Source organism: Emydura macquarii, unplaced genomic scaffold (assembly GCF_026122565.2).
Source record: "Emydura macquarii macquarii isolate MOO-44397 ecotype Brisbane River unplaced genomic scaffold, CSIRO-AGI_Emac_v2 contig_1119, whole genome shotgun sequence".
In the NCBI taxonomy this organism is placed as follows: Eukaryota; Metazoa; Chordata; order Testudines; family Chelidae; genus Emydura; species Emydura macquarii.
The window spans coordinates 21,603,720-21,621,681 of record NW_027131256.1 but is presented as its reverse complement, the minus strand read 5'-3'; the positions used below and the strand labels follow the sequence as shown (position 1 = coordinate 21,621,681).

General features: G+C 42.9%; 1 protein-coding gene across 1 annotated transcript; it reads right to left on the bottom strand.

Moving 5' to 3' along the window:
• Nucleotides 1–1,809: 1,809 nt before the first annotated feature.
• LOC137151935 (olfactory receptor 5V1-like) lies at nt 1,810–2,775 on the bottom strand. Its single transcript, XM_067546432.1, has one exon. It carries the CDS (start codon nt 2,773–2,775, stop codon nt 1,810–1,812), a length of 966 nt encoding a protein of 321 aa, XP_067402533.1.
• Between the last annotated feature and the right edge of the window lie 15,187 nt (nt 2,776–17,962).

Here is a 17,962-nt window from a genome sequence, read left to right as displayed (position 1 = left end):
TTGAGAAATGAGGGGCCATTTTACTTGCACTGGAAGATGTGCCACCAATCTGAGCCTTTCCCTCACATTGTCCACCTCTGGCTGGTTGGGACATCAAAAGGTCTGGTCCTTGAATACCAGGAAGAGATTATTTTAAGGGGAGGGGAGAGAGTCCTCTTGTGACCCATGCACCAACACTCCATTGGCATCTGTTCCCCTAGATCAGAGTACAAGCAGAGATCAGGGCAGGCAGCACTCCGATAAGAGGCCTTCTTTGCAAGTGTTAGTGCACCAGGCCAATATCCCAGCAGGACAGAGCAGGCTGATGCCAGCTGCTCCAAGGGGCCAGTACAGCAGCATGCAACGAGTGAGGCAAAAACCATCCCTTGTGTTGGCAGCAGTGAGGAATGGGTGGGACAGGAGCCACCACACTGCCCAAGAATCCCACTACATTGGGGCAATGCTGCTGTTTACCCTAGCTTCAGAGCTTCTGTGCAGTGGTGGCATGGCCCAAAGCAGCCATCCCCCAATGCAGAATCTGGGCTGTGAAATTTCCACTGGGTTCTAGTCCCCCTGAAATGAGTTAAATGCATCCAGCCAGCTCTCCCGTGTGCAAGACAGAAAGCATATTTACCACAGTAACCTATGACTCAGGACATGGCCAGGTCTTACTCTCCCTCTGCAAAGAAACATCTTTGCCTGTCTGCTTTATGGGCACGTTGTGTCCGCCTATGCTTGGTTTATTGTACAAGCAGTAGGCGATTGGACACCTGTCCAGTGGAGAGCAGGAGAATCAGATTGCCCTTCTCAGACAGAGTCGTCCAGCTTCCAGGAGAGCAGTCCGATTTTCCAACCCCAGAACCTGCTCCTCACACTGCCTCTTCTCGCATTTGGGCAGATCTGGACCAAGTTCACAGGCTTAATTCCCTCATGTGGGGCCAAATCCAGAGAAAAGAGGAGCCCTTGCAACTCTCACTAACTTCCATAGGAGATGAAGGAGCTCAGCACCATTCTGGATTCAAAGCTACAGGCAGAGGCTGTCCTTTGAGGAAACCCCGCTTTGAACATCGAGTGGAAGCTCATATGGAAGGCATGGATGGCTAAAATCATCTACTCTGTTCTGAAGATACGCTGAGGTCTTTAGCGTACCATTTGGCCAGTGACCATTGCAGTTTGGATAGTCCTTGCAACTGCACCATATGCTCTTTGATGCCTTTGCAGCAGACACTATTGGCTCCCGGACGTCATCCCTGTTAGTCCTTTACAAAGGACTGGGCTCCTCCAAGAGATCTGCCTCTATAGAGTAGCTTAAGATTAAGGAGACACTGAGGAGAAGGATAGGACAGGGCCCTGGGACTCAGGAGATCGAGTTCCACCACATCCTCCCGGGTGAGCTTGAGCACTTGATCTCTGTGTCTCAGTTCTCCACCTGTAAGATAGGGATAACACTTCCTTCCTCCACTTCCCTTTGTCTGATCTGGTGCCCCCATTCCACAAGTTATTTTGCAGAGCATACCTCTGTGCACACATGAAGCTCCCCTGCAGGTGCACAGGTCCTCCCAGATGGAGTCATTTGTAGGACCATGGCCTTAGACTGTAAACCCTTTGAGAAAGGACTGTCTCTCACTCTGTGCTAACCACCGTCCAAACACACTGGTGCCCTTCTCAGTCAAGGGCTTCAGGGATAATAAGAATTAGTAGTAAACTGAAATCTGTTTGATTTTTAACCCTGGCCCCACAAAGTGGTTTGAGAGTCAGAAAACCCTTCAGTTCCATGAAGTTCAACAAACCCTGGTTATAATGCCCTGATACCTTTCTTCTTTGCTAAAGTTATTGAAGTGCCCCCTCCCTTCCTCTGGACTTGGCTACTGAAGCGAAATGTTTTCTGCCCATTCTTTTCAATGCACCCTTTACCTCTTTATTCCTTAGACTGTAGATAACCGGGTTTAACATGGGGGTCACAATGCAATACAACGATGAAACCAAGGTGTCTATGTCCAGAGAGTAGCCTGAGCTGGGCCTATTGTAATTGAAATTGGAGGTGCTGTAGAATATGACGACCACAATCAGATGTGAGGTGCAGGTGGAGAAAGCCTTGAATCTGCCCTGGGATGAGCGGATCTTCAGGATAGCGCAGATGATGTGGCCGTAGGAGACCACAGTGAACAGACAAGGGCTCAGTCCGATCAAGGCACTAGCCAAATGAAGCACAGCTTCATTGACATAGGTCTCTGAGCAAGAGAGCTTCAGCAGCAACGGGACATCACAAAAGAAGTGGCTGAGTAGATTGGACTTGCATATGACTACGGCTGATGTTAGGAGAGTGTGCACCAGGGAATTCACCAAGCCACACAGCCATGAAAACGCTGCCAGCTGCACACAGAGCTTCTTGCTCATAATGCTTGAGTAGTTCAATGGGCTGCAGATAGCCACATATCGGTCGTAAGCCATGACAGCCAACAGGACACACTCTGTGCCGGTGCAAGTAATGAGGAAAAATAGTTGTGCAATGCACCCGGCGTACGAGATGGTTTTCGTGCTCCGGAAGAAGTTTAGCAGCATGACTGGCATTGTGGCAGATGTGTAGCAGATATCCAAGAAGGACAGATTACCAAGGAAAAAATACATAGGTGTGTGAAGAGTTGGATCAGACCTTGTCAGGGTTAAGATCAGTGTGTTCCCCAGGAGGGTTACTGTGTAGATGACCAAGAACACCAAGAAGAATAAAATCTGAAGGTTGGGATGGTTTGAAAAGCCCAGGAAAATGAATTCCATTATCAGTGTTTGATTTCCCATTTACACAGTGCTTTGGGTTTTTTTAAATCTGCCAAGGAAAAGGACGTGAAAAATAGTCAATGTGCAAACAATGAAAATAGTCTATGAACACCACTTGCCTTTCTAAAGAACCTCCCAGGTTAGGGCCCAGAGCTTCTACTTGTTGAAACTGGAATTTGCTCCATTGTAATCAATGGAGCTACACAAATTTATATCAGTTGAGGATCTGGCCCCGTTGAGCTATTGTTATGTTAATAATACATTAACTAGAGTGTACAGAATGTATAAGAGACATGGCCCCTATTCCCTACAGCTTACAGTCTAAGCATGGGCAAAACTTTACAAATTAAGACAGACAATAGGAGGGCGAGGGGAAGAGAATTGTGGTTGCTATGGTTAGTAATGCATGCTTATTTCCCAGACAAAAGAGAAACTCTGATAAGGAGTTAAAGTTGACAGCACATACCAGTACATTTAGAATAAGACATATTTGAGAGATGTGTACTTATCCCGAAAGCAACCAGTATAAACCAACAAAATTCAGAGTTAAGGTTAAACTTAAATCCAGATGTGCAAAGGTCTAGGTATGTAGTTAGGGCACCCAAACACTTTAACTCTGCCCTGTAGTGACACATGCAATAACCATATGATTAAGGCATTTTAGTATCTGAAGTCCAATGCTAATCAAACAATTTAAAAAATATACATCTAGTTTTATCCTCCCCACCATGGTGACCCTACAGGGCAGAGTTAAGGGTATTTGGGTGCCCTAACTGTGTATCTCCAGACCTGTACATGCTTGGGTTTCTTTAAGTTAAACCTTAAATTCAGAATTTTTAAAATTTCCTTTTTTACCCTATAAATAGGTTACTTCCATCGACCACAATATGTTCCTACTATTTGTTACTGTTTCAACCTACACTTCTATAGTTAAGAAATTGTTCCTTTATTTCAGTTTTGTGTGTATGTTCTTTAAGGAGTATTTTTTCATGTAATATGATTTCTGCTAAGTCAGATCTACATTTTATTGGTCCAAACCTGTCTTAATAAAATCCATCTGGACATTTCCATGAGAGATAATTTCAGTTAAAGTTAAACCATGCAAACCAGCTGTGTTGCACAGGATATCTTTCTTTCTTTCTTTCTTTCTTTCAGTTTGTATATATATAAACAACATCCAGAATCTGACATTTCAGTTTGATTGCAAAGTTACTGTAAATAAGAACTGAAGCCTTATGTTTCAATCAACTGTAAATGATACATTATCCAATCACAATGAAAGCAATCAAGTTGGTAAGATATTTTTAGAGGAATTACTGTGGAAATATTACATTGGGTAGCAGTTAGTGTACTATTTTCACCCCCCAATGCTTTCAGATATCAGTGTGACTATAGATCAGTGTTAATGAAAAAAGTGGTTCTCAAGTACAGTGAACTAGCAGGGAACTACTCTTCCATAAAGGGAGAGTCATCTAATGCAGGCAGAGTTGGGGACAATTTAGCACCATGGGTTTAATTCTATTTCCATTGAAGTCAATGGCAAAAACCTTCATTGACCTGAACAGGTGCAGGATGGGTAAGGGAAGGATAGTTTCTTCTGTGACAAAGAGAATGAGAGAGGTGGAGGGCAATGGAAGTACAAGAAATCTGAATCTTGCACTAGCCTACTGCTCCAGCATTTCAATCCTAGTGGGCTTTACAGTTTTAACGTGGGAGAGCAGGGAATAAATGGAAAATACCTGCCCCTATGGCTTATAAAAGGAGATCTGGCCCAGGAAGTGGGAATGTTCTGTGTTATATTACAATACTTAGAAGCAAAAATAAGCAGCTGTTTTTATTCTTAGGCCAGGTCTACCCTCTAAACTTACATTGGTATAAATATGCCGCTCAGAGGTCTGAAAAATCCACACCCCTGAGCAATGCAGTTACACTGACCTAACCGCCAGTGTAGACAGCGCTGTGTCAAGGGGAGAGCTTCTCCCATCAACATAGCTACCGCCTCTTACAGACGTGGATTAACTATGCTGATGGGAGAAACTCTCCCCTCAGTGTAGTGGTGTTTTCACTGAAGCACTACAGCAGCACAGCTGCAGTTTTGTAAGTGTAGACCTGCCCTAAGTTAACCTGTAACTATAAAGGTCTCTTCTTTCAGTGCAGGAGGGCCTAACGTACACAACTATCCACGGAAAGAAGGGTGCATTCTAAGGTGCTCTGGTTCAGTTAAAAGAACTTGAGAAAAATTCACTTGAAATCAGAGCTGGTGCAAAGAGCTCCACTGACATCCTTGCAAACAGAACTCCTCAGTTTAGTCTCTGAGCAGGGGTCACATTAGCATCACAGTAGCAACGTGCCTGAGCGCAGACTTTACAAGACTTTTTTTGTTGTAGCTGTTTATTTGGGATTTGCCAGCGCTAGGGTTGAGAGATCAGGAAGCGCTGCACGCCTGGACTGGACTATTTGTCCAGTGCCTAACACATTCTGGGTGCTATTAGGAGCCAGCTACTATAATATTTTGGTGCTGAAACTGCCCAGAGAATGACCACTTAGTACCAAGTGTGATGGCATTTTACATAGGGATCACTTGGGAGCAGGCTAGAGTCAGGATTAGTATTCTCTTGTTATCCAGGTCACCATTTGACAACAAGTCAGTTTAAAAGTTTAAACGGGCTTCAAATTTACTGACAGAATGCCAGATTCTGCTACCCTTATTCACATGGAGTGACAACTTGTTCCTCAATCGGTCACATTGATTTCCAGTCCGGCTAGTCACGGATCACGTTACTAGACGTGAGTAAGAGTGGCAGCATCCAGCCTGTACACTGCTTTGTGAAAAGCGAAAGAAAAGTAGCATGAAATACTTACCAGGCTTCACTTATTGATCAAAACACCATTCCTGATGTTTGCTTTCGATTGCAGTTTTCCTGTCCCCCAAATAAGGTGTATCCTATGGTACTACAAGCAGCTCTGGCAAAACTCAAGACCAAACACGAGCACAACCCAAAATATTATCATTTGCACACAATACAGTAAATGAGAGAAATTCTAGCTTATGCCAATATCTAACACTGCATGACTTACCAGTAAACAAAATAATCGTTTCTTCTTGGACTCCTATGGTTTCCCTCCGAACACAGTATTTAACCATGTGTCTGGGACCTCTGGGACATATGCTGTTCACAGCAATATCTCAGGGATGTATGCAGCGACTAGACAATTATTATTTTTGATGTTGTGATAAACAGTAAGGAATGTATAAAATGAAAAGTTCTGTTCATTTAGAGAAAAAGCCCCGACTGGGAAAGTTTTCGCAGAGCTGTGCTTGCTATAAGAGAAGCAAAATATATGATGGATTGTGTCCCTGGATCTGTGTGTAAAGATTTGTCTTTGGGTGTGGGTCCATAACTGCTCCTTCAGCACACACAGGTCAGACCTGTGCTCAGATATGGGACTCTCCTTAAAGCATTTGGAGCCTGCTTCACACCTTGTGCCTTTGTGCAGTCATCTACTGCTATCCTGAGTTGGTACCATTTTACTCAGATGTAGCTAACTCTTCAAAGTGCAGGGTAGCAGAGAAGTAGGCCCCCTTTTTTCAGTTGCTCAAGTCATGACAGAAATTTCCCTTTTGGACTGCCATAGGAATTGTCACCCTGAGTCAGGCTAGTGATCCTTCTAGTCCAGGATCCTGGCTATGACAGTGGCCATCAGCAGATGTTTCAGAGGATGGGGCGAGAAACCCCACAGTGGGCACAAGTGGGATAATCTGCCCACCCGTAAATGAAGGCATTATTCTAATCCCTACCAACTGGAGATTGGTTTGAGACCTGAAGCATGAGGCTTTACACAGATTCCAAAACTTTTATCCTTGCCTATAACTCTAGATATTTGTGTTATTCATATATAAATCCAGCCCCTCTGACTTCCTGTGACAATGAGTTCTGCAACCTAATTACACACTGAGTGAGGGGGGAAGATCCTTTAGACAATGTCAAATTTGCCATCTTTCGGCATCACAGAATTTCCCTTTGTTCCCATGTTCCAGGAGAGAGAACAGACCTTCCTGATCTACATTCTCTAGACCATTCATTGTTTAATTTACTTTTTATCCTGTTCCCTATGTAGGTTTCCTTATTAAGGTAAAAATTCCCAGTCTTTTCAGCACCTCCGTATGAGTTTTTCAGGGCCCCTAATCATTCTCACACTTCTCTGAACCCCCTTTCAGCCCACTGCTGAAAATTTGAACAAGATCCCATATATTTAAGCTATAGTGAGAGTAAAGAAAAGACATACTGAACTTTTAAAAATCGTTAAAATGCTTTTTTATGCAAAGCTCAAAAAACTGAAATTTCAAGTTGGACATATTCAGTGTGTTCATCACTAAGGATTAAAGCCCTTTTACCCACAAGAGTTATCCACGGATATTGGTTTTCAAGCTAGTTTTATCCACAACTTAAATCCAGCTTGTTATATGTTTCTGCAATTTATCACCACCATGGATGTGAAGTGAGATGGGTGGATTAGTGGGCAGGTGATGCAGTGAAAGGTACATGACAAATATGTACCATCCAGCTATGGAACTGACATCTCGATGTATGTGAGGCAGACAGTGGATGTGATCCTAACAACTTCCCACTGCAAGAGGGCAAGGGGCTCACAGCTGAGTTGCAGTTTCCCTGACCATTCAGTGAACCCCAATTCATTAATGCCATATCCAATAAGCATCATTGGAAAACTAATAACACACTGATCTTTAATATTCTTGTGTGAGGTTTGTACATTAAACACCCAAGGGATTATATAAATATGAAGAAAATGTGTTTATCAGACATGTCTGGAGAGAGGGTCGAAAGGTTTTCCTAGACAAAGAACAAGACAATGCCTCCAACCAGGTGTCATCAGAGTCAATTGACAATCATATGTCAAGTGGCCATTCATTTGGATCAGAAGGGGCAGGAACAGACCAATTTGCATTACAACAAACACCAGCAGAGAAAGAAACCACCATGGAACTTCCTTCACCACCAGACTCCATGTCTCCTTCCTTACAGCTTGAGTGAACTTTATTTTGGGAGGTTAACTTCAGAAGAATTAATTTCAAAGGTTCACTGCACTGTAAAAAAGAGGGGCAAAGAACCCCAAGCTATCTTTCCCTCAAGAAGACAAGGGGAACCAGCACCTTGTACTTCTGTGGGAGGTCCTGACTCAGAGACAGCCAGCTATGCTGGACAAAGAATGATTGCTGAGAGAAACCATTTTAAACAAAGACTTTGCCTTGCTAGATTAAGTTTTAGTCTTTTAGATTCTTGTTTTTCACTTTTGTTTGTTTATAACCGTCTCTACCTTTAATTCTTTTACTTGGCATCACTTAACCTATGTCCTTTTCTTAATAATCTTGTTTTATTTTAACCTAAACCAGCCCAGTGCTGTAACTGAATTGAAGTGATTTTTAACTCCAGTTAATCTGGCAAGCTGCCACATTACAGTCATATACCATAATGTGGTATTTCCACATCACAATACTATAATGTGGTATTGTCTCTTTAAAGGAGAAAAAGAAGGTCATTATTTCTCTGAGTGATCCAGGAGAGGACATTTCAGGGCAGATGGTTCTGGGGAAATTCAGGACTAGGCATGTGCTGGGATCATTTGGTTAGTAATAACCAAGGCTTTTGGAGAAGAGAGTGTGGCTGTGGTGTAACAAGCAAGCTGCTGGAGTCAGAGTTGCTGATCCAAACTGTTTATCACACAGATACTCAGTGCATGCTCATCTGCTGGTTGGATGCATCCAGGCAAGGGAGCTACAGCAGCAGAACATTTTAAGGCACCCAGGGTTACAGGGCAGGCAGTGACACAACCTCTCACTGGTCTGGACTGCACCCCAAAACTTGACCGTGGAGCAATGTGATCAGTTGCATTTATCACACAACTCATCTTCATTCTGCCTACGGGGCTATCTCCATCCTCTCAAAGAACTTCAGCCTTTATGAAACCCAGAGTGGCTTCACACTTGACAAAGTCAAACTAACAGTATGCCAGAGGAATGTTTTCCACATTCTCCTCAGGGGTCAATTTCCCCTCAAAATTACCCTAGGCCAGGGCAGGTATTATTTAGTATTGAACCAGTGACAAACTGAAGATCAGATATCCATGACCCATCAGGTCTAAAACTGGGAGATTTCTCAGTCACGAAATGCCAGTTCCACTGGGGTCCAAAACTTGCTTCCAGCCCTGGAAGCTCCTAGTATCAAAGCTTGATGTTCTGAGGGTTTTTTATGTCTAAAAGAGACTTTAGATCATTTGAGTTTTTTCTAAATTTTCCTTTCCATGCTTTGTATATCTGGACTCATCTAAGGCACCCGAGCAGAGGATAATAGTCCAAGTGAAGTATTAAAATTTTGAGCATTTAAGAGTTTTTATTACACTGTGTATAGTGAGGATACATTTCTAAAGCATTAATCAGTGATTAGTAGGCATTATGATCATGTTACATGCATCATCGGTAGCTGCTATAGATGGTTATAAGCAGCCAGGAGGACTGTAGATGGGTTGATTATCAAACACCTTTTATGGACATGTTTATAATCATCTCTAACACCTACTCCTCATGTCATGTATTCACATCTATGGCACTTATTAATCCTTTATAAACTATAGGAGTACCCTTAAGCTAAAAGATGACTGAGTAATTTTTGTGCAGTGTGTGGCTGTGCAGTAGAAGTTTTATCAACACAAGTGCCCTACGCTGCCAGCTGGGGACCTGACCCAAGGTTCATTAAAGGGAAACACTCCCATTTTCTTCAAAGAGCTTTGGATTAGGACCCAAAGGAGCAATCGGCTGCCTTCAAAACTCTGGCTCTACTCCCCATCCTGACAGCACATTAATGAGTTAGGAGGAAGGCTCCGGATATGTGGCATTTGACATCCATAGGGTATGCACACCTATCTGTGATGAACTATCATCCAGAACTTCACCAGTAAAAAACAAGAAGGGTATATTGTCTTCAATACAAATGAGTGATGCTGAGCTTCAAGTCTTAGGTTTGGACAACACCAACTTTTTGGTGTCTCCCTTCTTCACTTCGCATTCACCTTGCCCTTCTCTTTCCCAATCCTTCCCTTTCCTGTGTATCTCACCAATTCCTTTTCCGAATATCAAAACACTTCCATGACCTTCCCCACCACTCACATACTTTCTCCCCTTCAATATTTCATTGAGGACCATCACCCTCTCCCACATGTTCTGCTCTCTGCTGTGTTCTGATCGGTCCTTGGGGTATAAGTGTCTATGTAGTAGTCATTTACATTTGTGCAAAGTGGGTGTAAACATTTAGTGGAGAATCAAGCTATACCAAATTCATCCCTGGTGTAACCCTATTGATGTCAGTGAAGCTGTGGTAGGGATTAATCTAGCCCAAATTCTTTCACTTGGGCTAGGGTAAATTAGTCTCAGAATCCAGCTTGCATTATCCTCAGACCTCATGGAGAGCTTTGGACTCAAGAATCTGAGGACACCAGCTATCTCAGAGATCAAAAGGCTTGCTATGCCACCAGGATGGATTTCAGTGAAGGCAAGAGACCCACTGGAGTGGGTGAACTTTTTCAAACTTGGAAGAAGTTCTGATCCAGTTTAGGGTTTATGAGCTGGTTCATTCATTCCTAAGGTAAACCTGAAGTTTAAGTTTGAACTGAACTAGAGTGAACATCCTAGCGGAAGTTTAAATAAGAGACATTGTAATGTAAAGGGAAATCCTGCCCTAGGAAAGGAGGGATGAGCTACATGACCCAGAGGAGTCCCTTTCATCCCACTTTGAAATAAGCAATTGTCCATCTTATTGCCACCAGAGACCTTGCTCTTGCAAAGTTTAATTTCCTCAGACTAATCACCTTTAGAAAACAAGTGCCAATAATGGATAATTAAGTTGCATGGGGCTCTATTAAAAAACTTTAGAAGTCAATGTTTACACTTTGTAGTTGCAAATTAGCTGCGATGGGCATTGTTAAGGAACCAGTGTGTTCACAAGACAAACAGTAGGTATGAGTATACATTAGAAGAGTTCTCCAGTGACTGAAAGTGACATCATAATTCATATTATCTCATCCCTAAATTAGAAACTCAGAGTCCTGAGACTTCATTAAGGAAGGAAATTGTATTGTACAAGCAAGTTAAAAACACAGGCAAGCAGATCTGCTTTCCAACTCTGACATGCATGGAAGAGTTGGAACATAATGCCTTTGTAATTACATTGTAACTCCTGACAGAATAAATTTAATGGGAAGTGCCATGAAGTCACAAGCACCTCTTTTGTTATCACCTTAATAGGAAGCTTTGGGTGAGATTCACTAACTCTTGCAGTTTTAAATAACTAATCTTTTAATTATTTGGCACTTTCAATATAAGGGAACCATGTGATTCACTTTATATACAGTAGTTTTCCCATATAGCCATGGGCTAGGAAGTACTTGCTATTATTAAGGTGGTAAAACAGCTTCTATTATATCCACCTGTTCTTACTTTCTGTAACATTCATTTTTGTGGCTGAAATTTCCCCTGGTTGAAAGCACAACTTGTTTTTAAGTTTGATTTGAACAGAATCTTTTCAGGCACTTCAGAGCTATGGGAGAATAAAAGACAGACACTTTCTGTGGTAAAAAATTTACCACTATTTTTTGAACAGTGCTTCAGTGAAGGTGGCTGATGTTTGAAACTTGTAATACAACATAGACAGTCTTTGGGCTGTAATGAACCATTAGTTTGAGGGAAAGGAGGAATCGAAAGCACAGCAATGGAAAAGTCCATCGAGCATGCTCAGAATTTTTTAGCAGAGCTGAATGAAGCCCTGAATCTTTTGTGACATTTCAGCCTAACAATCAGAGTTATGTCGAGTTTTGCAAATAGGATGCTTCCTGAGAAGCAGCTTATTTGGCAGAATTAGGGAAAGTAAGAGTTGCTCTGAGTTTTTTGAAAACCAAAAAAAAAAAAAAAAGCATGACATTTTAATATTGGTAAACCTGTTTAGTTACTTACTAGGAGAAAATTGGGGACAACGCGACTGGCACAGAACAAGATAACTTCCCTACCTCCAGCTCTAACACAAGGCTATCTATCAATGGTACTCATAGGGTCTCTATTGCCACAGTATCAGAGCATCTCGCAATCTTTACAACACCCCTGTGAGGTAGGGCATTGCTTTTATCCTCATTTCACAGATGGGGAACTGATGCATGGAGTTTAAGGGATTTGCCCAAGGGCACAAAGGAAGTCTATGGCAGAAGAGAGAATTGAACCCAGCTCTCCCTTAGCTGAGAGCACTGAACCATCCTTCCTCTTTAGGAGACCATATATCAGTTATAGACTGGTTGAGTGGAGCTGTGCCCTGCCCCAAACCCTGTGCTGAGATGGCTGGGGTAGGAGCAGGCTCCAGCAGAGAATTCCCCATTCTGACAGAGAGGAATTCTTGAACTGACAGCTGCGGCCAGTTTCCAGCCCCTTTGCACCATTACAAAGTAGCTGGAACTGGCACAGCATTGGCACCAGTGCTGTGAAAGTGGGAAACAAAGCCATGTTTTTAGGTGTATTTCCTGTTGATGAGGCAACCATCTATTCTTCATCCTCAACACACTAACAGTCCTTTTAGGGAATAAAGTGTTTTATTACATGAAGCAGATGAAAGACATGCCTGTGAGTCTGTGGTGGGCGAAAAAAAATTGGTGGCTTAGATATTTTCCCTATCATTTTTCCTTTGACAGGAAGTCTGTTAGCTCACCGAGAATTTAACATTTCTACACTGGAGTAAGGAAGTTCGAGAATTCAGAGAAAAGCAGCTTTCAGAGACATGTGTTAGTCTATGGGACAGTGAATTAAGTAGCTGAGGTAATAATTTACAGGATCTGTCAGCACATGCTTTTGATAAAATTGTTGTTGGAGACGATAGCTTAGAAGTCATCCTACTAGTATCAATGGAGTTCTGAAATGTCATTTGGGTATTTCAGTACCACGTAGAGGGTCCAGCTGAGATTGGGCCCCATTATACACACAGCGACAAGTCTTGCCCTGAAGAGCTTCATTCTGAATAGATAAAACTATTGGGTGAAAGTTAACAGAGATGAAGCAACTCTCCCATGATCACACAGCAGGCTAGTGAGAGAGCAGGAAATAGAACACATATCTCCAGGATCGCAGTCCAGTGCACTATTCTCTGGGCCACATTGCTTCCATGTCATGCATGTGTAGACTCTATAGTACTTCCACTTGGTTTGTGAGTATATGCCCAGTAAAATAGTTAAATCTTTAGATTTACTCAAGTGGGATAACAAATACGTCTCAAGGATCAATATGACTCCTGGAGGATTGTGTTAGCTAGGTCCTGATTCCATGTCTTGATACTTTTCACTATGGATTCCACAAATATTAGAATGCTTTATTTGTGACTAAAATTGAGCGCTTAGGCGGGGTAAGTTTAAATGTGGAATATCAAAGTCCAGGATCTCCCCACCTTTTAGCTGTTTCTCTTGGTTTAAAGGGTTCTATGGCTTGAGAAAGCAAGGAGAGTTCTAGTACTGAACAACTAAATGATAATGGTTTCAGCCTGAAAAATTGGAAAATGCAACTTTCTGTGAACTGATATGTTTATATCAGAGACTGATACCATGAGCTGGCTGGGAAATTCTACTGAATGTTGTGTATGTTGTCAGTTTGGTCTTAAAGAAAGTGAGCGCTTCAAATAAAGTAAATTATATGTTTCTGTAACTTGACATCTCAGATCAGTCTCTGAGTGAAGTCAGTGCTGTCCCACATAAAGAATGATACATATTAAGGATTACAGTGCTTCCATTTTGCTGGCAGTGCTGGCTAATAGAGATGTTTAGGTTATAACAGACAGCCCACTTAGTTGTGTTACTTTCTACTTCCATAAGCATGCTAAGTGTGCTATGCAAGATGACATTTCTTCAGACTGAAGCCTAGCATTGGAGCATCGCAATTGATGTGCGTTGGAGTGAGTGTTGTCTAGGAAGGTGCCAGCCAGATTTCAGGAACTAGCCTGACACTTTTCTTTGTACTGTCTTCTGTGTCTTAAGCTTCAGAACAAAACTATAGGAGGTGCTGCTTTTGCTGTGTAGATTGTGTGCTAGTATATATATATCAGTTTCTTCACAATTTCTCAATGAAAGTATGTACAATTGTGAAGAAACTGATATATTTACACTAGCACACATTCTACACAGCAAAAGCAGCACCTCCCATAGTAGAAATCTGACTAAACAACTGGAGTTTCCACCTTGCTTTGAATAGAGGATATCCACACACACACAGGGCACCAGAAAAATAGCTCTGCATCTCTATGCAGAGTTCAATCCCTGGGTATCAGGAAGTCTCAACAGAAGAGCCCTGCATGCCCAAGCAGAGTCCGTGAGTCCGCCACTCTGTTAGAGATAGTAGGGCATCTCCTCTGAAGGTGACTGAATGGAGGCAGGTGTTCTACGAAAAGCAATGAATACCATGTACAAAATGTCCCACTGATGTATTGTGGCCGTACATCTGTAAGAGTGAATGAAAACCACTCAGGGAGGGTCTCTCCCTCTTCCTTTCTTGTGAAAAAAGAAAAAAAAATGGTGGTGAGCAGCTCGTCTCTCAGTATACAACACCAGACTTAGAAGTGAGGGGTGAAGAACTTCTGGGGGTGCCCTGCATGCCACCTCAGGGAGAAAGGGGACGTTAAGAGCTTCCGCAGCTGCAGAAGGAGAAAAGGTGCATAGAGACTAAGGGACAGATGTGGGGCTGAGAGGGCACAGAAGTAATTGGCAATCTGGGATTGGAAGGCCTCTACACTATCAGGCAGTATTTGATGCAAGTTTGTAATTTTATCTCAATTGGATCTTCTATCCAGAGCTCCTGCAGTGGCCTTCCTCCCACCCCCCAGAATAAGTCATTTTACTTACCGTAAATTGACAGTGGAAAACACTAGGTGTCACACACACACACACACACACGAGTTAGAAGACCAACCAAGAATCACAATGTTGGAGGGTTGTTTTTTTTTAAACTCATGATTTTGGGGGGAATCTGAATCATGAGTTTTGAACTTTGGGGGTTGGCAATAAAACCAAAAGACCCATGACAATAATAGAAGGTCTAGGTCTGAGGGTAAGGCCTGTCCATCCTTTGAGGAACCAAACAGAATACCTAGGACTTGCTGTTCAGTACAACCCGACATGCTAAAGGACAAAGAGAGAGGGGAGCACCAGCTTTGTTGCACAGCAGATGTCAGGGATGAGGAGTGAATCCAGAATCTTAGAATTTGGAAGAGACTCAAGATCTGCATTTGGCCACAGGGCACTATCTATAGCTTTTTCCTCTATTGGACCCTGAGGTCTCAGAATTCTTCCCCAAGTACCTGTCTGCTGTGCCATAATGACTATATGGCAAAGAGATTGCACACTGCAGGTTTACAGCCAACTTCTTTTCTGCTCCAGGCAGATGGAGCATAATGAAAATGGGTTTCTGTTGGTACTCGTCCTGGCAGAAAAACTGAGGGAGGAATGATGTTAGAAACAAGGCATTGAGGATCACAGCCGAATGTTCCTTCCACAAAACTCCAGGTTTAGGGGGAAATTGGGTAGGAGAGGGAAGGAGAAGGTGAGGCAAGGTTGGTGTTTGAACTGAGAATTAAGGGGTCCCAATTAGGCTCACAGCCAACTCACTTTGGGAAAGTTCCAAGCTTTAGAAAAACTGCATATTCCAAAAGCAAACCCCAATGGCCTGGGGGTACTTTCATTACATAAGGCTGGGGTGAGGGGGAGAGAGTGTACATCTGTAGCTTCACAAGAGTTTCATCTTAAACTTGACCATTAAGGCAGATTTACCTCAAATGAGTTGGACCCTGGAAAGACTTAGTGGCTATTGAACATCTCTGCTGGCTACAGCTCCTGCGGCCTGCCTAAAAGAGAGCACTGCAAATGACAGCCTTCTGCTGCAGAGCCATTTACTACAGTCCTACTGGCTGTGTGACAGGTTGGCACGCAACCTCTGAGAGGCAACCACAATGAGAACAGTGAAACAGGACATAGATGCCACGAGGAGGGGATTAGAGACAACATGGGGAAAGATGTTGTGGAACTTGAAATGGGAGGCAAGCAGAGAACAACACTACTAATAGTAATATAGCAGTTGGATCAGGTATGTAGGGAGGCCCCAGGGGAGACAGGGGTCTAGGGCAACTGTATAAGTGACAAAGATCTAAGGCATTCATGTTATGTTTACCTTGTAAGATTGATAAGGCTAGCCACCACAATTTATAGACAGCAGGTTTAAAATTGATAGGCAGCGGGTTTAAAACAAATCAAAGGAAGTATTTCTTCAAGCCATGACGCACAGTCAATGTGTGGAACTCGTTGCCAGGGGATGTTGAAAAGGCCAAAACTGTAACTGGATTCAAAAATGAATTACAGAAGTTCATGGAGGACAGGTCCATCATGGCTGTTAGCCAAGATGGTCAGGGATGCTATCCCAGGTCTGTGTGTCCCTAGGCCTCTGACTGCCAGATGCTGACATTGGATGACAGGGGATGGATCACTTGATAGTTGCCCTGTTCTGTTCATTCCCTTTGAAGCATCTGGCACTGGCCACTGCCAGAAGACAGGATACTGGGCTAGATGGAGCATTGGTCTGACCCAATATGGCCGTTCTTAGGATCTTAATTTTAGGACTATTCACATCATTGGCACAGCTGCAGCATTAACAGCTTCGAGATGAACAGAAAAATTGATTCTGTTTAAGCAGAAAGCAAGAAGACTGCTCTTGACAACCACCATTGAGAGGAGTAGATTATTTTCCTGATTTATAGACTCATAGACCATAAGGTCAGAAGGGACCATTATGATCATCTAGTCTGACCTCCTGCACAACGCAGGGCCACTGAACCTCACCCACCCACTCCTGTAATAGACCCCTAACCTAAGACTGAATTATTGAAGTTCTCAAATAATGATTTAAAGATTTCAAGGTACAGACAATCCACCAGCAAGTGACCTGTGACCCGTGCTGCAGAGGAAGGCAAAAAAAAAAAACTCCCCAGGGTCTCTGCCAATCTGCCCTGGGGGAAAATTCCTTCCCGACCCCAAATGTGGCAATCAGTTAAAACCTGAGCATGTGGGCAAGACTCACCAGCCAGACACCCAGAAAGAATTCTCTGTAGTAACTCAGAACCCACCCCATCTAACATCCCATCACAGGCCACTGGGCATATTTACCGCTAGTAGTCAAAGATCAGTCAGTTGCCATATTAGGCTATCCCATCATACCATCCCCTCCATGAACTTATCAAGCTCAGTCTTGAAGCCAGCTAGGTTTAATGGATTTATGTGGGGAGGTTCATATGGCAAGAAGAGTTTGGGATCAATGTATGAGGAACACCGTAGATTTTCCAATTTCTCACTCTATGTCGTGTTACTGCCTTTGACCCAAGCCGCTAGTCAAAGTTTGGGGCCCTGCAAGTTGTTCCAGTTAGAAGGAGAAATCTATGATGGGATCAGGTACCTTTAATGCAATCTCTTGTTCATTTATAGAGAATATAGAATGTTCTGTTTCCCTGAACACAGCAGTAACCAAACAACAGGAGACAGTTTTCTTGCTTACAGCCACAAATCCTACAGTCCCAAACCTCTCTTAGCCAACACCTCTCTTTCTCTAGCTTTTCCAGGACCACACACTAAGTGCTTGTTCCAGGCATGTCTGATGCTTCCTTGCTGCCGTATCTTTCAGCTTCTCTGGTGTTCTTAGAAATCAAATGAGACCAGTGCCAGAGATACCTGCATTTAAGAAAAAGAAAAAAATCACAAAGCAAAAGGAAAAACAAAGAAAAAGCTTATTGTATGTACCTATAACATTCAGGCAAGTCCCTCAGTACAGCTTATTTCCTTCCAGGTTTCGCACTTAGGCCTTGTCTGCTTTTAAACATTAGGTCAATATCGCTACAGCGCGCAGAAGTGTGAAAAATTCACATCCCTGAGCACCGTAGTTAAGCCAACCTAACCCCCAGTGTAAACACAGCTAGGTCACTGGCAAAATTATTCTGTCAAAACTATACTGCCATTCAGGGAGGTGGATTACCTACATAGATGGAAAAAACCCTTCTATTACTGTAGTAAGCATCTACACCATGGGTCTGTAGAATTTTAGCACCTGTAAGGTAGACATGCCTTTAGAAAGGACAGG